Genomic DNA, 24,756 nt, shown 5'->3' with positions numbered 1-24,756 from the left:
CAGAAACACTAGGTTGGAAAGGACCTTCAAGATCATCAAGTCCAACCATTAATCCAGCGCCACCATGTCCCCTAGACCATGTCCTGAAGCGCCACATCCACACGTTTCTTGAACACTTCCAGAGATGGCGACTCCACCACCTCCCTGGGCAGCCTGTTCCAATGCCTGACCACCCTCTCAGTGAAGAAATTTTTCCTAATATCCAATCTAAACCTCCCCTGGCGCAACTTGAAGCCATTTCCTCTTGTCCTATCGCTAGTTACTTGGGAGAAGAGGCCAACACCCTCGTCGCCACAACCCCCTTTCAGGTAGTTGTAGAGAGCGATAAGGTCTCCTCTCAGCCTCCTCTTCTCCAGACTAAACAAGTTGCACTCCATCTACTGCAAGGAGGCCCGGTGCCATGTAAACCGCCTCGTGGTCAAAAAACCCAAAATTGTGCCGATGGCACCAGCCCCTGAGCCATGTGTTAACCAGGTGTGCTTTCCTGTTCCTTTCAGCGTTCCTCCCTGCCACTGAAGGGGTTGATGAAAACACTACCTGTGCTCCCACTCCATCGACCAGTCGCCCCAGTGCTCTGAAGTCCTTTTTGATTGCCTTTGGGCAACTGGATGAGTGGGGAGAAATAAGCTTATCCCACTAGTGAAGGAGACCCATAAATCCCTTTCTATTTCTAAAAGCTAGTTCAGATTCTGGTCCCAGACAGACTGTGGTCCCTTGCATTAGAGAAAGTACGTGTCAGATAAAAAACTGGCATTATGCAGAGCACATCCAAAGTCAATAAATGGACTTTAATCTTTAAAGGTAAAAATGTAATATTAGTAATGATTGGCTCCTCAGTTTCTGGAATGTTATGAAAACCATAAAATCAGTTGAGGCAATATAATTAATCTGTGCTAAGGTTGTCTTAAGAACTGAATGGGTATACTTCAAAACTTGCTTCCAAAACTCGGTGACATTTCATGGCAGGTGCATATTTATGCTTTTGGGAGTAAGAAGGTATGACTCTCTAAAAAAACCAACATACCACACAAAAACCCCCAAGCAACAACAACAAAAACCCAAAACAAAACAAACACCCCCAAAACCCCCCACATATGGCCAGTTCCTCAGTAGGTATAAATTTACTTACTACTTTTGAGTTCAATGAAGCTTTGAAAATTTATGGAAGTTCAGAACTGGTTCAATAAATTGCAGTCTCTGGAATAGGCTTAATATGTATATCAGTATCTGTGTTGTTATCCCCATTCTCTTTATTTTCTTGGTAGTTCAGATATATCTTTGTATATTAATGAAGAAGATTAGTTTTACTGAGAGCTTTATCTTTCGAAAAGATTGTTTTGCATGTAATTAGGAAAAAAAGGTGTGCATATATTCTTAACGAACTGGTAGGGAAGACCATATTTGAGTTCATAACTAACGGATTTTAGCATTCCGTTGGTTGTTTGGGATTCATTGCACCTTTAACCTAAAACATGTCAACACTATGAAATTAGCAATGAGAGGTTTTGAATTGGGATATATCTAGTATATCTATATCTATGTAGGTATACTATCTGTATCTAGTATATCTAACATATCTAGTTGAACCACAAAATATCTACATCGTTGGAAGGCTGGCATTATCAAAAGAAAAACAGATTTTTTTTTAAGTCATTTTAATAACATCAGTCATGTTGCAGTAAGGAATGCAAATATTCATATACTACAGATTGAGACTGCTCTGAAATGTTCTGACAATCTGTTATGTTTTGAGTGATGTTTCAACCCTATCACTTGGGGGTTTTTGTTTTGGTTTTTTATGACTATAAAAAACCACTACTCATCTCTGTCACATGCTGTACAGGATAAAAAGCCTTTCAGTTTTCTTAACAAGAATCAGACAGCCAGGGTGCTGCTGGAACAGAGAGAATATGCCACTGTCTGTTCAAAGTACAGCTTAATGAGCCAGACTAAACACACTGGACAATAGAGCTGTGGGGGGAAAGGGCTTCTCATGGATCTATGGATCAGCTGCAGCTTTAACATCTAACTAGTTTCATTTTTCATCTTTACAAGTTCCATTTCCCTGTTTTTTTGGTATAAACTACATTTCAGTGAGCGGACTTTCCTGCCTAGGTGACGGTATTGTGTGCTTTGAAAAAGGGTATCGTGGATTATGCTAGAAATAATTTCTGTGTTTCTTTTTTCTCTCATAGTCACGACCTATTCCCTCACACCTTACTTCAGCAGTTGCAGAGAGTATCCTGGCTTCCGCCTGTGAGAGTGAAAGCAGAAATGCTGCAAAAAGGATGCGGTTGGATAGACAGCAGGTACTGTGTTGTTTGGGGGTCTACCACATCCATATTTATAAATGCACTGGTCTAATCTACATAGGATGCCATGCAGAAGGGTGGTGCAATCCCTTATACTTTTCTTGCTAGCAAGAATAGTTAAAATACAAAAGCTGTAGTTCTTTAAGTGAAGACACAAGCATGTCTTTGTCTATATTTGCATAAGCTGTATGAGGGTGTCTAGTGTATTTATAATGTCCAGCTGCATGAAGCTGCATATTTGCTTTCTAAGGGTTGTAGATTTTGAGGGCATAGTATGTAATCTGCATACTAGAATTAACAGAAACAGAACATATAGTATATATAATTTACATGAATAACAGAAATGGTGCATGTATCCATGAGTCAGTGTGTTTATCTGTGCACATATTCTCTTTCAGAATGTGTATGCATTTGTAAATTTAAGGTGAAATAGTGTAAGTTTCTGAAAATACCTATTTGCCTGAAACAGAAAAGTTATTGTGATGTATAGCAAAATGCTGTCAATGAACTTATTAGTAAGTTTTTAAAGCTCAGATCAATATTTATTTTATTTTTTCTCATGTGATTATTCACTTATTATAGGGCATGTTAGAATTTCATTACTTTTAATTTGCTGAGAATTGTGTGTTTTCTTTCAGTTTTTTTAAATCAAACTGGTAACTCATTCCAGGATTATTTAGTTGCTTGACAGATACAGTGAATGTCTAAGATTCTTATTGCAAAGACTATTGTGCTTTATTTCTCTTTATGATTATCACGAAGTCAAATCTTAGTAATATCTATCTCAGTTGTTCCATAATATGCCTTTGTCATGGTAGATGAACTTTTTTTGTGGAAAAGAACATTTTTTTTAAAGAACATTTTCCTTTTATACATAGTCCATCGAGTTCTTCCAGGTCATACCCTAACTGAATAGAGGATTCCTGCTACTGGCATTGATCATTTAGGTTCTGAGAGTGGATATTGCTATTTCTTTTTGCTGTTATATTTTTGCTAGTATTTTGATTATTGCAGTACATTTGCCTTAAGATTTACAAATCACATGGGATGTCAAAGCACTGTAATGCTAAGTATGGCTTAGTTTAGAAGTAGTGCTCCTTCAGATTGTGCAGGTTTTATATTCTCTCATTTGTTCTCTGATTTTTCAGTAACAATTAAAAAAAAAAAAAAAAGCTACAAAGTTGATGTGCTTACCCCAAGGAGAACTAGAAAATACTTGTGCAAACAGTGGTTACTTCCATTGCATGAAACTGGTAGCTCAATTCCTTGGTCCAGCCAGGGTGAGGCAGAGTTTTTGAGTGATTTAAATGAGAATCCCATAATACTCTCCAGGGAGTCAGAGAGCTGTTGAAACAAAACCAATTTTAAAACCATAGACAGAACTCAAAAAGCCTATTAATAGGAATTTTATTTATTTTATTTGTGGTATTACTATCACAGGAGTTTTTGGTAGCAGTTATTGTTGAGAGGAGAGGTATTTCTTTATTTTTCATTGCAGAATTAAAAATCTGTAGGCAGAATAGCTCCAAACTGATCACCTTAATTAAAATTATGATGTTAAAGTAGCAAAGCTGCCTATGAAAAACAGATGTTAAGTTCTGCTTCCTCCAGCTCTGCCCTCTTGGCAGGGAGTTCTGGGAACACTGTGGAGACATCTGCAAATAGCACCAGCCATTTGATTCAGCAAGCAGTAAATTAGCTGCGTTGATGTAGCTTTGGTGCTTGCAAAACTATTTGTGAATTCAGGATAGATTTGCTGAATAAGTTTGGCTGGAAAAAAATATGGTTAGGTAGCTTCATAAAACTTATAGTGAGAAATTTACCCTGAAGGGTGGAATAGTTAAGCGTTAGAGAAGTAGAAAACCTTGGTTGTAGCCCCAGTTCCATTGAAATTTAATTATTTATTGCAAGTCTGTGACACTAACAAAGTAGACTGAGAGCAAAGCATTCCAGAATATTTCTGAGGGGTGTATTTAACACACACTGCTGTACTCGGTTCTCGCGCAGAGATGGGAAGTGGACCTGTATCCTCACATCCAGAGAGAGTGCCTTATAGGTAAAAGGGCTCTTCTCCTCCTATTCTTTCCTTTTACTTACTTTTAAATTTTCTTCACTTTTCTTACATATATCCAAAATGAAATATTTTCATTGGATTTTTTCTTAAACAGAGTAAGGTTGAAAAAGTTCACTTCAGCATGTTGTGTTTACCGTTCCATAGCTCTAAAAAAAAAAAAAAAAAAGCCTTGTTTTCTTGTTAACATGTCTCTACTTTTCCTTTTTAAATGTAAATTTCCAAAATTGGGCTTTATACCGATGGGTGGACTCAGGCTTTGAGGACCCTTCAGTAGAAATTTGGGAGGACGAAAGGCAAAGTAAGATTTGGGTAATGAAAATTACCACTTCATAAATTATATCAAGAGATCTTCTAATGGAGGACAAGCATTAGATAGTCCTGGAAAGTAGATTGTTAAGAGGCTCTGGTAAGAGCACTCATTCAGCACTTCCCCTCAGAGCTGAATGGAAGCGTTGCATTAAAGCTGCTTTATTCTTGCACGCAGCACAGTGAAGGTCTGCCCTTTATTCTCCAGAGGGGTGATCTGCCTCAAAGGGAGATGTAATTTGCATCCCCACCACCACCTGTTTCAGAATAGTACCTATAAAATGTGAATGTATTAAGAACACAGTGAGTGTTATGTTCAATCCTGAAGCTAAGACAAAACTTCAACAGCTTGCTGAACTCCTTTTCTTGTCTTGTTTATGCTCTTTCCTCTTCTCCATTTCTCCTCTTCTCCATTTCTCCTCTTCTCCTTGGCACACCATGGTCCCTGAGCAGGAAGTTCTGAGCATGTTGCATGTATGTCCCTAATGGAATAAATAATTTGAATTATTTCAGTAAATAATATGAATTCACAAACTAAATATGTTTTTGCCTCCAGTATTAATTTTAAAAGTCAAAACTATGGAAACGTCTAATAGCTCATTGTTTCTTTTGAACAGATAGAGTATTGGCTATGCTCATGACTATTAGCTGTTTCTTTCACAAGTATTAAACATGGAAGGTAGGATTTATACACTTATAATCCTGTGCACAGATTCATTATTTCTTCAGAAGAAACCTCTTTAATTGTGTATGTGTGTCTGCATGCATTCAAACAGTGCATCTTATGAATGATTTTTTAGAAGTATTTCTGATAGCTGCAGTGCTTAATATAGCCCTGATCTAGTGATATTATTAAGTCTCCTAAAGTGTCGTGGTTTAGCCCCAGCCAGCAACTAAGCATCATGCAGCCACTCGCTCACTCCCCCCTTCCCCAGTGGGACGGGGGAGAGAATTGGGAAAAAACTCGTGGGTTGAGATAAAAACAATTTAATAGGACAGCAAGAGAGAAGGAAAAAAACAATGATAACAACTATAATAATGCTGACAAAGGACTGTAGAAGAACAAGTGATGCCCAATACAGCGATTGCTCACCACCTGGTGATCGATAGCCCATCCCCAAGCAGCGATTTCCACCCCCCGGCCAACTCTAGTTTATGTACCGGGCATGACACTGTATGGTATGGAATATCTCGTTGGCCAGCCTGGGTCAGCTGTCCTGGCTGTGTCCCCTCCAGCTTCCTGTGCATCCCCAGCCTTCCTGCTGGCATCCCAGCACGAGAAGCTGGACTGTCCTTGACTGCTTAGCAACAACCCAAAACGTCAGCACATTATCAACAGTTTCTCATCCCAAATCCAAAACACAGTCTCACACTAGCTTCTGTGAAGAAAGCCAGCTCTATCCTGTCTGAAACCAGGACATAAAGTTAAGTCTGAAGCAGGACAAAGCCATCATTCTACCTATATGCCTCAAATGCTACTGACATGATCTTTGTATTTCTTATCTCAATTTTAAAAATAAGTTAATGAAAACTAGTCTCACTGGTATCAATTAGGTTTTTTTCAAGGCAATCACTTATTTCATAATGGGAAACTCAATGTAATCATGTCTGTTGGGAAACAAGTACCTTCCTGGAGTTTTTGAAACTGTAGCAATAGAAGCATTGTCAGTTTCTGAGACTTCTCTGTAAGGAATATAAATGTGTTTACTAGGTCATGGTAGCTTGGACTATAATGCTTTGGCTGTCTGACTGTGTTAGATGTTACTCAAGTGCTCTCTTTAACTTCAGCACATTTTCATTATCTTGAGATCAAGCTCTGTTGGTTGGCTTGTAGCTTAAGTGCCAAGAAGTTGCATATTTGGTATCTATTACCTTACTGAAGAGTTCTGTCACTTCCACTTTTTAGTCCTGCCTGATATTAAAAATAATTTATTCCCTTGCACAAATTTTATAGATTTATATATTGAAATTGTATAGGTTTACTGATAGTACTGCCAAACGGTGAAGTGGTCATGACACTGGGCTGGATTTGGTTGATCTTTCCACAGCCCAAATCAGGCAATGTGTACAGAGGCAATGCAGAGCTTTCGTGTTGTTCTCCAAATCATCTCTGCTGAGTCTGGATAGTGGAAAAGGGTAACTCCAGTCTTGAATTTTGAGGACTTTTTTTATCACAGTTGATAAAAAATGTAGAAACAATAATTGGATCAACCTTCTATGACTTGCTTCACTCAGAGAGAAAAGAGGCATTATCTGACTCCTTATTACATCTCTAGCAATATTCAGTTTGAAGCAGTTGCACTGAAGTGGAAGTTCTGTACTATCAACATGGGAGTCATGAAACAAATTAAGTAGACCTAAAATACAGCCCTTTTTACATGCATTCATTACATATGGTGAACAGGATGACTGCTTTTTTTGTGTCCTTCACTTTGCAAACCAAATTGTTCCTTGGTTGGGCAAAGGAATAATAGTTAAATAAGTAGAAAAATCTGGAAAAAGTCATCCAGTCATTACTGTCCTGGGCAGTGAACAGAGGTTGGAATGCCTGTTTTGTGGGCTGCTGCTGCAGAGGCCCTGGCTCTGTGGCTGTGCTTGCTGTCAGTCACAGAAATGCAAGTTTAGTTTTAAGAGCTTAACCGTTGTCAGTCTCTGCTTCTTCTGAACAGGTATGTGTGTGGTGTAGTCTTTATAAAACCTCATCATAAACCAGCCTGGAGCAGTGTTGGGCTATGGCACTCTGTGGAAAGTGGCAGTGGGTTAGTCTTGTTACTGTCCTCTCTGAAATCAAAAAGACCAATGAAAATTCTTCAAGGGAAGATCTAAGAGGAAATAGTAGTTTATCTACATTAGTATGTGAGACAACCTGCCCCTTCATTTTCACTAAGGAAGATAAAAAAGTGAAATCTTCCTTTGGAAAAGCAAATAAGAATGATACTAGGAAAAAAATGCTTTCACCCTTATTTGGACAAAAATGGTTTTCACAACAGCTGCCTTTTGTTTCACTGTTTTGTTGTTTAGAACTGATTCTTTTTGCATGGTGTCATGTTGCAAAATTTATGAATGATTATTTTTCTTCTAATTGAAATAAGAAGTTTGTGGTGATCAAGACAAAATATAAGCACCTGGGAGCAAGGAGGGAGGATAAATATGGGAAAGCAGGAAAAGAACCAAATTACAGAATACTATGTCTGTAGAAGTCTATGAACCTTTTTATGGACATGTCATGTATAGTTAGACAGATCGTTTAGAACATTGATGTAGCTTCATTGGCACCATGTTGTTTTGTACTAGTTAGGAATCTGGACCTTTGAGAATTCATTATTATATTTGTAGATAGGAGAGTAGTGGTCACATATAACTGTGAAGCCAGTGAACTGGATTCTTTTCTGGACTCAGTCCATGTTATTTTAGCAATTTGACCTCCAGTTCAGCAAGTCATGTCATTGAAGGTTTAACCATAGCATGCAGAGTTTTTTGGGTAGGCAAAGGAGTGAGCTACGTACACTTCTGTGTACGCTTGTACACTTCATCCTTAAGCCCCAAGTAATCGGACATGCAGTGTATGACTCTTTTGTAGTTACATAGCAAAAGACAAGTTGAGCCCAAAGAGAGCTCAGAGGAAAATTAAAGTTACCTTACATATCTCCCATCCTAACAAAGGCATTTCTCAGCCAGAGCTGGTACTTTTAAAACTAGTAGGCTCTTCACAGAGTGCTTGTCAGTCAATACTTTATAGAATATACATGATAAGAAAAAGGCTTTCTGCATTTTCATTTTTTTAAATGTGAATTTAAAGGGGACAGTTTCTTTTCATTCCACAGACTAGCTGAAAATAACAAGTCAGACAACTGTATAGCCTGACAAAAGTGCTGTCATCATACCTTCACTGCACAGACATCAGAATAATACTTTTCTTGTAAAATTCATAATTTTTTTAGTTTGATTTAATTCAACTATTCTTTATCACTACCTACAAGGCAAATGGGAGGTAATACAAAGAAGCTGTTCAGATATGTGTATGTCTCCATGTGCACATGGGAGACAATTTCCCTTTCAATGAACAAACCAGTTATATGCAGACTAACTAATTCTTCACATGAGATCGTATTTGGAGATGGCTGCAAGACAACTTTGCAGTTGCAAGAGTATTACTTATTTCATCTCTGTCTCTGCTTCAATTATTTCACTCTCTGCTAGGCATATTAAAAAAGTTCCCTCAATATAAATGTTAAATTTTCTTTTAATCATAAGGTTAAAAGATATGATCTAAGTTAAGGATAAATGTGCAGGTTATATTTCTGAGTCTTGTGGAAGCTACCAGTTTCTTTAATGACAAAAGCTAAACTCAATAGAAAAAAGTCTTCGATTATTTGAGCTATTCAAGTTGATAAGAGCAGGTCTATGCACTGTGCACAAACTGTCATGCACTATGATGCTGTGAAGCAGTTCTTTATGATAAACACTGAATGCATTTTTTAAGAAACCTCTCATCAAGATGACAGCTATGGTTCTCTTCCATGCTGTGATTTGTAACAAGGCAAATTAAATATCAATAATCATTGCGGTAGCGTGAAAGATAATGTCTAACTCCCAAGGAAGAGAAAGTTTAATGATCCCAGGTTTACACTGAAACATAAATGAACATAAATTTGCAAATAGGCACTTTAAACGCATTCTTTACCCCCATTCTAGTTTGGGGGATAAAAGGAAGGCAAATCTAAAGTTTTCATTGCTTTAGGAATGAATAGGGTGTTAAGAATATCGCAGCATTCAGTAATTTTAACAATATTGCTTTTAGCTGTTAGAGGAGTAGGAGTAGGTGGCTATTAGGTTTCTGACAAAGCAATTATGGCCTAGACACATATGCTGGGAGCTGACCTGACATTTGCCTCTGGATAGTTGTCATAGCAGCAACCTGAATAGAGCAGCTTGATAACAAGTGCCAGTTGCAGACTGGATACAGGTTCTGTGCTAAGGCAATACATCTGAATATTAATAAAAGTGCACATGTACTGCCGCTTGGAAATCGCCACTGCTGTGTTTCCTTCCATTTATATCTAATTCCTAAATACTCGTTTTTAAAGAAATTGACATTTGTAAGGAGATGTTAATGATCTCCCTCCATACAATTTCTGGTGCTGTTTCCCTGCATGTAGCAAGGGGGTTGACCTAAAGAAAGACTCTAAGTACAGTTTTATTCTAAAAAAAATGTCTGGCCATTGTAGACCAGGAGCAGCTTGTGTCTCTGTTAAGAAGGAAGGAAATTACTGGTGGACAAATTACAGGTAATTGTAAAACTGTTTTGGAAAAAACTAATTAAAAATTTGAATTCCAGTGAGGGCATGGACCTCCATTTCAGGATCACTGTATCTGGCTTTCAGCAGTGAGGGGGAAGAGACCTTGAAACCTTCATATCTGAGGACAGAGAATTTGTGTTTCAGCTGTGCCAGTAATGCACACCTTCTAAATCTTGACACACTGAGCAGTTATTTCCTGTATTACCCTTCATATAGCAGGAAAGAAGGAAGAAGGAGATATATATATTTGTGTCCCCGTGTGTATGTTGTTCTCTTTCCTGATCAATGAGTACTGCAGCTCCCAGGAGAAAGGAAGACACAAATTGTAGGGTTCTTAAATGTTCTCTTTATTCTGTTGTTTCTGTGTTTTTGTATCAAGGACAGATTTGGACAATATTGGTTACAGAAAAGGGAGTTATGCAAAAATATCTCCCAGTGGATGCTGGAGAATGCCCTGCTGAAGCAGTGCTTCTGTGGCACAAAGCTGCAAATTAAGAGGAAGAAGCACAAAGTGCTTTTGTTTCGGGGAGATGGAGTCCTTGCCACAGCTATTTAGTACATAGGAAAAGCACATCCACTATACATCCTTGTTAGAGGTGGAGAAGAAAGCATCAGGAGTTCCTTCCTCTGGGGTTTCAGAGAGTCTAATTTGCTCTAGAGGATGGGAAAGAAAAGGTATTTCATCCATGCTGACCACAAGTGGCAGCAGTGCAGAGGGATGGGGCCATGTCCTCTCTCTGCTGTATATTTACATAAGACCTGAAAAATTCCAGCTCAGAGTGATTTTCACTTCAGAATGGGAGGCTTGTGGAGTCTTAGATAATAGAAAAGAGCAAAGGGAAGCAGATAGTTCACTTAACATAAAGCAAACAAATAGAAATTGGAATCCCAAAACCCACAAAAGGCAAAAGTCACTTTAACTTGCAGAGACCTCAATGCCTCTTATGCTAGAGAAGCTTTATTGATAATAGTTTTTTGTATTGAGGCATCTCTTTGTGATTTGATATTTAATAGGGATCAGAGTGATTTCTGTACTTCAGTACTTTATCCTTTTTATCTGTGTTGAAAATGATCACTAAAATGACTGTATCGTCCTTGGATACCCACATGCTAGTTTACATTTCAGGCCTTGTTCACTTCCATCATTTCCCCACCTAATGATTATTTTACTTCTGAGTTGGTCTTTGCTTTTGTGGTTCCAAATGATATGCTTTAACCACTGAGGCACAAAATGTTATGCAGGCACCGTTTAGCTGCATGTGGATTATTGTCAAGAGATCAAATTATGTACTAGTATTGGGAAACTTAGCTTCCTACCCAGAATGCACTGGCCATATTGTCAAGGGGAAGAAAATAAGCAGTATGCATTGTAATTTTAAATCCTGCTGCCTTTCAAGTCAGTGGCAAAATTCCTGATTTCAGCAGTGTTGGATAGTGTTCTGTTATTAGCAGATGCAGCTGGAAGGGACTGCCAAGTATCACAGGGCAACTCCCCTCCCTCCACGCTCCAGCCCAACCTACATCAAATTTGCTATATGTATTGGAAGGGAATAATAACTCCAAGGCATGCGATTGCAAATAATTTCATGCTTTGGATTTACAGTGAGGGCCTAAGGTGAGCAGCTAATTTTTCACCTCAACACAGACATCATTAAATTAGAAAATGCTTTATTTTTCCAGGCTCTTCATGCTAGCATATATGGTTGAATTTCAAGCTGCTGATTTCAGAGAACATTTTAAACACCCTGAGCTGCAATAAGATCTTGAATGTGAAGTAAAATTGATGCCAGTGTTAAGTTTTCTGTTCTGGAGGTTGATAAAGCTGAATGCTCAGAAATGGAGTGTCAGGTTGTTTCTTCAACAGAAGCTTTTAAACAACCTTATCCCCCTTCCTACCATAGGTGGAATGTAAACGAACAGGGACCGGAACAGCCTTCTTCCCTGTATCTTTAATATCCATCTCCTGTCAAGAAGTCAGAAGAGGAAAGGCTGGTGGAAATGTAGATATAAAAACTCCTGAGGCCCAAAGACGGAGGTTTTGGAGCCAGGGATCTCGTTCTTCCTGCTCCCATGTTGAAAGCCAGGAACAGAGACCTTTTTACTTATCCCTCCCTTTCATATGGCAGGAAGATATTAAATGTGATGCATTTTCTTGCCTGTCAGATGTTTCTAGCATAGAGACAAGTACGTTAGAAGTATGATTTTGTCTTTCCTTTCCTGTGTTTAGCTAATGACTTCATTGCATATACCCTCCTGCCTACAGCATAGGTAGGGAATAATGTTTTTGGGGAGTAAATCCCTGTTACCAGGCAGAGTTTGGGCCAGTTTGATGAGGTCAATGCAAACCCAGTATGCGTGTACAACCTCTTACTGTTCAAGAGTGGCGTGTTTTGGTTAATGAATTAGTATATTTAGAAGACTTTAAGCAATCATACATTACTCCTAAATTCAAAGCATCAGTTGCACAGTGGGTTCAGATGTATTCCTCTGTTAGAACAGTGCAATTCTCCATGCAGAAAATATATGTAGAAATGTATGCACAGACTACTTATGTTTGGTAGCAGGAGCATGTTTATGATTCAACAACTGGCTTGATGTCCCTAAACTAAATTTAGAAACATATTTTTCTAAGAAAAAAATAAAAAAATGTAATAAGCTGTGGGAGCAGGAGCTGAGTGCATTGCCTGGGAGCAGCACCAGCTGCTGAAGAGGCTAGGCACAGGGCAAGGCAGCCAAACAGGCTGTGGCCAGCAGCCCAGGCATCATGCCAAACAATCCTCCCCTGAAATGAGAATATTTGGGGAACAGATTTGTACTGCAGTGCACAAATTTCATGCTTATTACTCATGGTATTTCATATTAAGCTTCAGTCTTACTGTCTCCATTAATGAAGCAAATCAGAAAGTGCATCCTCCAAAGGCCAGTCAAAGTTCATTTCATTGTTTCTTCCAATGGCTTATGCTACTCTGGTTTGATGATTGTGGAATCAAAAGGCCATACCCCAAAGCATCACTTCATATCTACTGAATCTTTTAAAATACAGAACCCTCACTGTACTGAAGTTAAAGGATGTGCACCAAGTTCTGTCAAAAATTTAGAGCAGGTCTTCTTCAGTATCAAAACATTTTCTTTCTACTACATAGTTTGAGACAGGGTAGGGAGGTCAGGGTTTTTTTAAAATACCATTTATTTTTTAAAGCCTTTTTGGCTTTTTTTTTAAACTGTAAAAGTCAAGTTGTACCTGAGGCAGTGTTCAAAAACAGACATCCTGTATTGAATTCATAGAAAGAATTTTGGTTTTCAAACATGCAGTTCAAGTTTTAAGGCAGATTTGAAATAAAATAATCATCAAGCAAATGTATCAAACACAGGTACCTTTAAAATATCTGAGCCTACTGTAGAAAACAAGAAACAGTCATTAAAGGCATGCAAAAAAGTAACTGCTCACTCTCTAGCAGACAAGAAAACTTTTTTTTTTTTTTAAGACAGCTATCTATCTATAACTCCCACTAGAATTTACCTGTGGAAGAGACACCATACTGTAAATACGGCAATATGCTGGAATCTCCAGTGCACTTACTTTTTTGTTTTCAAAGCAGAACACACAGACATTTTTAGTTAGTTGAAACTGAGGAAGTTAATTCAGTGTTGACCTCAAATGCTTCATACCTAGGCTATCATCTACTGTTTCTAAATGAAGAATTTCATTTAGAATCTAATATAAAGTGCTTTGGTCCATCCCCCCTGCCACACGCTCCAATATATGTAATACTAAAAGAAAGCGTGGGGCAGAAGTAAAATAGGAAAAAGCACTTAATAGTCCAGATCATAGCACATAGTTTTCCAATAAAGCCTTTTTTAGTAGTTGCATCTCCATACCCCAGATCTAGCAGGTGTATGGAAAGCTGTTTTGTGTCAAGAAAATATGCTGTCAGTGGTGGGAGTGATATCAGTTGTAATGCAGTAGACTGAGAGACCTATAGTGGGAGGTTTAATTACGTTGACCGTGATGATATTGTAGTAATAAATCTGCAAAGCTGGCACAAGCATTGCTCCAGTACTCCCACACACTTTCCCCTGCATGCTCCCTAAACATTTGATTCATGAGTTTAAAAATTTTCTCTGTTGGTGCTCTGGTGCCACAGTCCTCCTGCACTGAATGGGATAATGCTGGTCTATCCCGGCTGAAAGGGTTTCCCATCATAATGACTCTAAGATGGCATGTTGGCAAGGGGAAACAGAAACGTTTCTCCCTATAGGAGTGCCTCACTGAGATAATTTCTGGAGGACAGGACACATAAGTATGAAAAATGCAGAGAAAAATGCTTGATTGTGGTCATAAAAGTGGAGCTGCCTGAGGCATAGGAAGCCTTGTTCTGAATGAGAGGAATACACCGTGAAGGAAGAATTTCTTTCGCTTTGCATCCTTCTAGTTCAGCAGTAAGTACTGCTACGCCTTTGTCATCATACTTCAGTTTCAGCAATACATTGATTCATTCAGCATCATTACCTGCAGGCAAAACTGCTCTTGGGGTGGGAAAAGATGACATTGTTTTCGTGCGGTTTGTGTTGTTTCTGTTTGGAAGAAAGGTTGGGTGTTCAGCCTCCTCCATTTTTACTGCCTGTCAATGAGGAAGCAGAAAAAATCAGCAGCCATGTTCTGCAAGGTGCTGGCTACTGCAAAGAAATTGGCTTTGAAAGGACTAGAGGGCATATGCAGCAACATAAGAATAAACATAACCTGTACTTCATTTCCACTGAAGTTTTACCTTTATTTTCTTCAGATTTTCAGCTAATCTAATTTCAGCAGGTGCGTCCTGGGCCCTGGAGTTATGCAGTGCTTCACTTTTAGGATCAGACACATACCAAATGAGTTCTCTTAGGAGCAGGCTTGCTAAGCCTGCTCCCATGGTCCTGTGCCTTTGGCTATCTTAAGTGGTGAGATCTATGGAGGTGGCACAGGTGAGGAAAGCATCTTTTCATATTCTCTGGTCCCATCCTCTGTGGCAGGCTGAAGGAGTCGGTGATGCAGTTCCCAAGGGAAACAGGCTTTCCTTTGAAGGAAAATGTTGGCTGAGAGTGGGTGGGGAGGTGCAAATAGAGGAGGTGGGAATTCTCAAGGTTGATGACTGAAACAATGTCTACATCATTAACTTATCATAAGGCCTGAGGCAAGGGTCATGCTGTGCTGTTCCTTAAGTCAGAATAAAAATCTGCCTTTGTTTTCTGCCTATCCTGAGAGGAAGAAATTCTGTATGAGGCCTGGGCCCTAACAAATCTCTCCTCTCTGTTGGTACAATGGGGAGGAGTGAAAGTTCCACCTGCCCCCCTCCTCTAGTGTTCCTCTGCAAAGCAGAAAATGGTGCCCCTAAAGACTCTCCTGCTCTTTGCATGGCACCTTTATCCCATTGTCTCAATTTGTACTACATTCTCCGTGGTAAACGTCACATGTATTTTGTGAAATATGCTGTGAACACATAGGAGTTTTCATTTTAGAATACAATAGAATAGACTATTTCTGTTAGAAGGAACCTACAGCAATCATCTAGTCCAGCTGTCTGCCCACTCCAGGGCTGACCAGAAGTTAAAGGATGCTGTTACGGGCATTGTCCAAATGTGTCTTAAACACTGACAGGCTTGGGGCATCAGCCACCTCTTCAGGAAGCCTGTTCCAGCGTTTGACCAGCCTCTCGGTAAAGAAATGCTTCCTGATGTCCAGTCTAAACCTCCCCTGGCACAGCTTTGAACCATTCCCACCCGTCCTGTTACTGGATCCCAGGAAGAAGAGATCACCATCTCCCTCTCCACTTCCCCTCCTCAGGAAGCTGCAGAGAGCAATGAGGTCACCCCTCAGCCTCCTTGTCTCCAAACTAGACAAGCCTGAAGTCCTTAGCCGCTCCTCATCGGACATTCCTGCCAGCCCTTTCACCAGCTTTGTTGTCCTCCTCTGGATGCATTCAAGGACCTTCACATCATTCTTGAATTGTGGGGCCCCGCACTGCCCACAGTACTCGAGGTGAGGCTGCACCACCGCTCAATACGGCAGGAAAATCCCCTCTCTGGACCGGCTGGTTACGCTGTGTTTGGTGCACCCCAGGCTGCAGTTTGCCCTCTTGGCTGCCAGGGCACACTGCTGACTCTTATCGAGCCAGTTCAACACCCCCAGATCCCTTTCTGCAGGGCTGCTCTCCAGCCACTCCTCTCCCCATTTATACTTGTGCCTGGTGTTACCCTGTCCTAGGTGCAGAATTCTGCATTCCAACTTATTAAATTTCATCCCATTAATCATAGGGAACATCCCAAATGCTCCAATCTGTTTAGATGCCATTGCAAGGCCTCTTGCCAAATCTCAAAGGAATTGGCAGAATTCACTTATTCAGACCAGGTCCAGTTGTTCTGTTGCTTACATGCCTGTAACTGTTTGTCATCTGTTGCTGGCCATCATTGGGCACATTTAAAATTGCACTGAGGAAGTAGTTGCTGTGCATAGACTGCAGTGCACTGTACAGTCTTGTACTATGCACCTGTCTTGTATGTTGAGACAACTTTGAATTCATAATGATGAAACCATTAGTTAACTAATTTTTTAAATACATTAAAATTCTCTAGAAAAACAAAGAGCACGACCATGTCCGATATAACATGAAATAGCTTATGAAGGATGATAACTGCAACCTAAGACAAGAAGTATATATAGAGAAATTTAACTTGCAGGACACTTTCTGTCATTAGTCCACCTCAAATGTGATTCCTACATTGAGTTACACTTTTTAACATTCTTTGTCCCTGATGGGAAAAAGCACACCAGGGAAAGCACATTCAAAAATAAGTTTTCTAGAACTTAATTCAAGAACAGTATTTTTATCTCAAGCACCACAGAAAAAGAGAAATGCTATCCTTTGCCATTTGGACAGAGAGAGACATGGTCCTTTTAGAACACAGTTTCTCTTTCCCCAGTGACTTTGTAGCACAGCTATCTAAACTGTAGGAATAGCTCATCCATGTGTCCATGTTCAGCCAGCAGCACTGGTGACCTCTGAAAGCTCATGCTGCTCTTCTGTTATCACAGTAGATAATGAACGGCTATCAAAAATGATCCCTCTGCTTTGCTATTGCTCCAACCAAAGTGATTCTCCAACAGCTCCTTGCAACAGCCATCTGAGTACCTCTTCCAAAAGAGTTCTGCAGGTGAAATGGCAGTGGTGAAAAAACAAGGCTCAAACACTCAATGCGAAAACACTAACCTTTTATTTAAGGTTAACATACCCATTCCAGTCTATAAATAATGTGTCATTCTATCAGAAATGAAGAATACTGAGGTTCATTTTTCTCTCTTCTACACAATAGCACCTTTTTATTTTTATGATCTTTTTCTGTGTCAGTCTCGTGCTTTCATTTCTTGTTGAACACTGGCTCATGTCATTTTTGATGCCTGGTGACAGCAGTGATGGAGTTCATTTCAGTGTTAATAATCTGAAAGAAAAAGGATCCTACTGCCCTTCTAATCTGAAACAGAAGCAACCGTGCTTTGTTTTCTTTGCTCTATACCCTGTGTCAGCAGGACAGTGTGGAGGTCCTTGAACTTTTGGCAGCTAACTTAACATTTTGATGGACACTCTTCAAGTTCCCACATCACCATTGGCATTAATGGGGGTTGAGATGCCTAACTGGACTCTCTGTTACACCTGATTTAGCTCAAATTAGATTATATCAGTATTTCCTCACCACCTAAAAAAATTATAATTTTTTATTTAAAATATGAAAATCATTTTGATACTGGACTTCACAGCAAAATCATCATTAATACCTAGAATTCTGGCAGTAACATGTTCAATATAGTTGCATCTGCATGCTAGGAGCACTTTTTTATACAATGTTACATCTATGCCAGAAAATTCCACACTGAGGCTGATGTGCTCTTCATGTAATGATGAGATGATAGACAGACGCAAGGAGGGTGGAATACAGGGTATGCACTACTGAGTCTCAGGCAAGGGAAAAGCAGCAATCTCTGGGTGTCTAAGAAGGGAACACCTTCTAGACCCTGCAATGGCAGCTAAGAATCCTGTGGCTTATCTTCTTTTAAATGCCCTGCTCCATGCAGACGATGAGAGCTGCTTACCCTGGCAGCTGCTTCTCTGAGCAGGAGCCAGACAACCCTAAGCTGAGACTGATGTCTCTCCATGTAATGATGCAATGATAGACACAGCTAAAGCGTGAATGTTCAGCTTAGCTGGAATACCCAGCTCCAGCTGAGCTACAAATTGAGTAGTATGTCACATAAGAACAGGCTTTCTTATGTTTTTTATATACTTGATTTAAGTAAGTAGAAGTGAAGAGAATAATGCAGAGCGAGTAATAGAGAAAAACATGGTCTATGTCTGAATACAGAGGGTGGGAAATAGAAAGCTGTACAGTCCCCCAGCTGTTCCTTACAAGAGGAGAAATAGTGTGCATGCCCGAAGGACAGCAATTATGGCCCTCTTGATTTCACTGCTAAGTCCACCCCTGAATTATCAAAACACTTCCCAATCTAAAAAATATCTGGCATGAGTTCTGTGATATTATTTGAACTTTACTTCATGTTTTATTTTACCCAGTTTGCTGAAATTTACTCTTAGTACTTCTGGGGAAAACCTCAGGGGTCTTTCTGCTGCTTGTGCATAGACCTCATCCGTAATTCTAGTGCCTTATTTTCTGATGAAGACCTGGAATGCTGTTTATGAAGGACAACTAAACTTAAAGGGGAAGAAATCTGTCCAGAGATGCAATTATTTTTTTTAATATATCTGTCCTGATGATTTTGGACAACAGATTATGGGACTGTCAGTGGATGCATCATTTTAAAGAATACTGTGACTAGCCTGAGAGGTGGAGAAATACCCAAATGTGTGTGTGTGTGTATATGTGTGTATAAAAATACATGTGTATATGAATACAGATACCTGTCTTGGAAAGGTATCAGAGAATAACTTTGCCCTTCAGATAAAATATGTCTGATATGTTTTAAATATTTTCCTAAAGAGACTATAAATATTCTAGGAATTCAATTCTCAGGTTTCAGCTGTGGGTCTGGTGTCATGAGTTGAAAACTCAGGTAGATGTTAATATTGGATTAATAATCCCTCAATATAGGGACTGGTAATTTTGTAGAATGTAATTCAAAATAGTTTTGAGTTATGAAGGCATGATGCAGCATGGCAAACAGGTCACACAAATTAACTTTTCTGTGCAGAAATTCATCAGGGAACCTGTAGCAAATGCTTGACGTTTCTCATTGTGAGTACTGAAATTCTGGTGACTTCAGCTGAAAGTCTGGCTTTACTCATTGTGTTGTAAGAGAAATAAAGCTTCTGGGAAAGGCAGTATCTTTTATTAGATCAGCTTTTGGGCACAGTTGTTCTTCTCCTAGTCTAGGAGAAGGTATTACCACCTTGTACAAACCTTACCTTGTCTCCATGCATAGATTACAGCTGTAAAAGCACCTCCTACAATATTAAAAGATGTCCTTTTTATTCAGTACTTTAAATATGAAGGTCAGCCAATGCAAAGGACTACTGTGAAGCTTCGTTTGGATTTCAAACTCAGTAAATTATGTAGGTCTATTTCATTTTTGTCAGGCCTCCCTAGTCTTGAACGGGTTGTATTTAGTGGATGGTAATCTCAACACAAACCTTAGCAACTGGAGAGGGCAATGGAATGGAATGGGCAATGGAATCCAAAACTAAAGTGAAAACTCACATCCATCATTTGCAGAAATACTGTTTCCATCATTGCTAAGCACACTGTGTCAACAGCCTTATTGTAGAGTTAAAGGAAAATTTAGTCTACTGTGATTTGCCAAAATAACGTTAGCTGTCTAGGCTTCCAGGATATTGGTCATAAAATTAAAAGCCAGGTCAAACACTAGAGAATTAATTTAATGTAATTAAAGCTAAGAAAAGATCCAGTGTTCTGTCAGAACAATGTGTGTCATCCAAGCAGTTAGTAGTGCCATCACTTATTAAGATAACTTGACACTTCCCATTATAATAGGAGGTATGCAGTTTGGTGGTAACTTCATGACCTTCACCCCCCAGGGATTACATTTACCATTCTCTATGTCTTCCATCTGTTGAAATCTTTCAGAGAAAACTTCAGCCATTTTCAAGAATTAGGAAAATTTTGTCCTTCAAGGGTAGTTTGATCCTTAAATGTATTTACCATTCCTTAAAAAAAAAAAAAAGTGCTCTGTATTCAGTCTTGACAATATAGTGGTGTCATTTATGCTGAGGATGTGCCACTGGATTCACATGCTTACTCAGTTAGAATATTTTAGTTGCTAAATTCTCAGATTATTTGAATTTCAGTGGATGTGACTAGGATCTGATCTTGGTGCAGAAAGGAGAGGAAGAGTGTTGAGGCTGTGGATCATGGCAGGAGGAGAGATGACAAGGGAAAGTGAGATTATGAGATTGGGTTGCATGAGGAAGCGAGTATCTGAGGCTGATGATGGTATGAGGGAAACTGGTCAGATAATTTAAAGAACTAGTGGTGAAAGGGGGTCAAATATGGCTGACAAAAAATAATGTAGGTTTAAAACAGGAGCTGCTTTAGGCAAACCCTGCCTGGCTTTGCTCCTTGTAAAACGGGATTTGGGGGATTAGGAGACTGATGGGAGTCTGAGGAAGGAGAGAATATCTCAGATGGGACCATCAGTGGATGTGACACTGATTAAATACAAATTAGGAAATGAAAGGACTTGATTTGCTAAAGCTGCTCAGGTATCAGGGAGCAAGAGGCTTGTCTGGAAAGGAGAGATTAGGATTTGCTAGGCAAGAAGACAGAAACGGAGTTGGAGGGCAGAAGATGAAATTGGAGAATGGGATGAAGAGTCAAGGATTTGGAAAAAACGGTGTGAAACAAGTTTGAAGAGACAGAGCACAAGATATACATTATCAGGTCATGGGCAGGGGAAACAGCAGCAATCTCTGGGTGTCTGAGACCTTCTGCACCCTGCAATGGGAGCCAGGAATCCCATGGCTTATCCTCCTTTAAACGCCCTGCTCTGTGCAGAGGATGTTGGCCACTTACCCTAGCATCTGCTTCTCTGTGTAGGAGCTGAGATGGGAAGAGAGCTCCCAGCCCCACAGCCCCTGCAGATTCAGCAGGGTGCCCTGTCATGGAATTTCTCAGTTTCTTCCCATTATTTTAAAAATTAAGTTACACAAAGAGGAGCCTGTTTATGTTGTTATGGTTGCAAAACTCAAGCGCTTTACATATTAGGTAATGCTAGCTTAAGGTTGCCTTTGTTGCCAGAATCTCACCATCTGAAAAGCAGTGATAAAAGTCCTATCTAGCAGGAGTATTGTAAGGATTAATTTTGGTGTGCTTTAAAAAGTGCTACATGGTTTCATTATGTGTTTCTGTTTATTTTACTTTTGATTCAAAAATCATAGAAATAAATTGGTGGATTCCAAATGGGAAAGATATATGAAACATTATCTCCCTTCTTCTAAAGCCATACTACAAGCTATTGAGGCTAAAGAAAAAAATTAAAATTGAAGCACACGAAAGCATGTTTTATTTTTTCATGTCAATTAATTTTTTTTCCTATGCTGAAAAAGTAGAAGACCGTATGCAAATATAGGGTCCCTGGCTTGCCTATCTATTTGAAGACTAATCTGCATTTGCGTTTTCCTAACCTCAAAGTGGTATTCTAAGAGAAGTGTTTATTGACAAGAACAACAAGCAATCCACATTTTTCAGTTTAACATATTATAAAAGAAAGTATCAAGAAACATGAGGCACATTTTTTGTGTTTGCCTTTTTGTCTCTTTTCTAACTGAGTGGGAAAAAATCACCTTGACACAGGGGCAGTTCAAAGCTGTTATTCTCAGAGTTGTTAATTTGTCAGTCAGGAGAACACTGCATTTCATGAAAGCAGTAAATTAAATGCATGTCGCCGTCTTTGCCGTTTTTTGGAACATTACCATTTATATTCTTGTTGCAGAAATTTTGTTAGCTTTATGGCTGACTGGCATTGCCCATGTGAGTTGGTCTGTATACACACTCCTTTTCGGGATTTACATGCTAGTAATGCCTGTTGTTAACAGTGGAGCCAAGGCAATAGCACTGCTCTCTCTTAATGGGAATACACAGAATTTCTGACACTTGTGTATGTATGGGAATATAAAAAAACCCCAAACCTCAGTGTAGCGCTGATTCACCCGGAGCTTATTATTTTGACAAAGTATTACTTTTTTTGTATTATTTTGGTAGTGGTGAAGGAGATGGGAAACAGAAAGGCGCAAAGGCATTGTTAGAGTTGCTTCCATGAAGGACAGACTTTTTGAAAAGAAATGTGTATGCTGTGCCTCTGGCATGGGGAACAGGCAGCTGGGTGAGCCTCACTTCGTACCACAGTCATGACATTCTGCACTAGCATCTGTGTTGCTGTGGATGGTGTTTCCTTTTGAACTATTCATCAGCTGTTCAGAATATCAGTCAGAGCAGAGCAGGGTTTCTTCAATATACAGGTAGTGCAATAGTTCATGAAATCTTTTCTTAGTATGTACTGTCCTTAGAGGGCTACTTAATTGTTTCTGTGATTAAAAAAATTCATAAAATATATGACATCTATCTGCTATTTTAAGGAAAAAAAATGTGTTCTTCTAGTACAGATCCAGGCATAAACTGAGACATGGATCTCTGATACATACCAAGTTGAGGATCACAGTATGTACTTCATGCTTCCACTTTTTCAAGTGAACGGATACCTCTGTATTTTATCATGCTTTTGTACCTAAAAGGTATTTTTGCATTTCTGTGATTTCCATCATTTTCTGGATGATATGCTCAAGACTTAAATTACTTCTCCACCAAAATAAATTCAGAAGAGAAATATTGTTAGAAGGATGACTTATTTCCATTGCCATATACGAAATGAAGATGGTAAAATTCTAGATAGACTAATGTTTTATCTGCATCTTGTTCATACTTCTTATTAAAGGTAAATTATAAATAGTTTAAAAATGGTTAGTTAACACTTCACAGGTTTTATAAATTTGTTATGAATTACAACAGTGTGTGTTCTAGATAATTAGGTCAAACATATTAATAAATAGTTAATTGTTACTGATTATTATGAATGTAACACTTTTTTTAAAAAATCACATTTTAAATAAATTATTAAGCCTTTCCAGTGTAAACATAATATAGGGGGAAACAAGAAGTGCTGAACAACTAACACAAAATGTTAAAAAAATCTCAGTTCTGGAAAAACACTGTGTTTGTTTAATTTCTTCATTAGTTTAAAAGCAAAGGCAATTAAGATGAAAAGAAAGAAGAGAATTAATCTGTGCAGAATAAATCTCAGGTATACAGAAGTGAATATGATATTCATGTTCTCTCTCCTCAAAAAAAAAGAGAGCCTGGCTTCTTTATCATCAGTGTGGCTGCAAGGAAAAAGGACAGAGTTTTGTCTTTTGAAGTACAAAACATTCCTGAAAAATGCTTAAATCCCAGGGGAATGTGTAAGAGGTAACACCTAACCTCCTGGGACCATGCTAATGGTTCATAATCCTACCAGTAGGGCTGACACCTGAGCCTGCTCAGAAAATGCTCACGAAAAATCCTGCCCTGCTTCTTCATTTAGTCATCCTGAAGCACCAAGTTAAGCACTTAGATGAGGCCCAGATTGTAGGTCTGAAATGTATGCCAACTTATTCATCATTTAGGTATAGGTGATAGGTCTGCTCTTTAGAAACATATGTAATATTTGGAGGAAGCCACCTTTTGTATAGCAGCTGAGAGGTTAGAGCTCATGCACAGAACCAGGAGTCCTGGGCTCAGCATCCTCCTCAACCTCTTTCACTCCTTCCAGGGAGTGCCTTCCCCACCAGGATGCCTGGGCTACACCCCACACCCCAGCCCATGGCATGCCACGGTGTCACCCAGGGCTGTGATTATTTTGATACAAAGACCCCCCTTAGACAGCCCGGCCCCAGCCTTGGGTTGCCAACCTCAGAGCAGCTTCTGAATTTCATGTTAGGGAGTCACCAGAAGGGAGCAGGGCTGGAAGCCTCCCTGGGCAGCACTTCTCTGAAAGGGAACTGAGTCATGCTCCCTTTTCTGTTTGCTGTCTCTGTGGCCTTATGAATTGTGCATTTCTTTCCACACAGTGGCACAGCTTCAGATACGACTCCCACCGCCGTTGTGCTTTGAGCCCAGTTGCTAGGAGATGGCAGCTCTGAGTTCAGGTCCCCACCTCACCACAGCTAGCAAAGACCTCGCATCCCAAATTTTCCGCCTCTTCACCGTGTATTGCAACAAGAAGCCAGAACTGTCTCCCACTTCTTGGCCACATGCTCTGACATGTGGGCTGGTACGCACCAAGGTGCACCAAGCACCCTTGCTGTGCCCTCTGACCAGGCTCTGCTTGCTGTGCTCTGCTGGAAGCTCAGTGCATCAGCTCTGCAAGAAACTCCCTGTTAGGTTTTCAGTGCACTGACTAGAGGGGCTCTGGAGGACATTTAAATTCAGGGGCAGCAAACTTGTGCGTTCCAGACAAGTCAGGATAAGGAGACAGGCCCTGAGATACTCTGCTCAGCTATAGAAGTTAGTCCCATTTGCACTGCACTCCTTGAACACAGTCCAGTCCTTGATAAATTTGCAGAAGATCCCTCACGGATCTTTGTGAAAATAAAATGAGGCTCTGAGTGAGCCTATGGCAAGAAGTATCATCTGGTTTTAGACATAAGGATCCAGAATATCTCAGCCTTGA

General features: G+C 39.6%; 1 protein-coding gene across 1 annotated transcript in view; it reads left to right on the top strand.

The window, feature by feature from the left end:
* The first annotated feature begins 2,201 nt into the window (after positions 1-2,201).
* The window catches only part of LOC104624327 (nucleolar protein 4-like), a 37,002-nt gene continuing 14,447 nt past the window's right edge, over positions 2,202-24,756 (top strand). Inside the window, exon 1 of the mRNA XM_010291672.1 lies at positions 2,202-2,309. Coding sequence (XP_010289974.1) covers positions 2,289-2,309 — 21 coding nt within the window. The 5' untranslated portion in view covers positions 2,202-2,288. The remainder of the gene's footprint in view (positions 2,310-24,756) is intronic.

The sequence above is a fragment of the Phaethon lepturus genome, unplaced genomic scaffold (genome assembly GCF_000687285.1).
Source record: "Phaethon lepturus isolate BGI_N335 unplaced genomic scaffold, ASM68728v1 scaffold4970, whole genome shotgun sequence".
Classification (NCBI taxonomy): domain Eukaryota; kingdom Metazoa; phylum Chordata; class Aves; order Phaethontiformes; family Phaethontidae; genus Phaethon; species Phaethon lepturus.
This window is presented reverse-complemented; position numbering and strand designations above follow the sequence as displayed.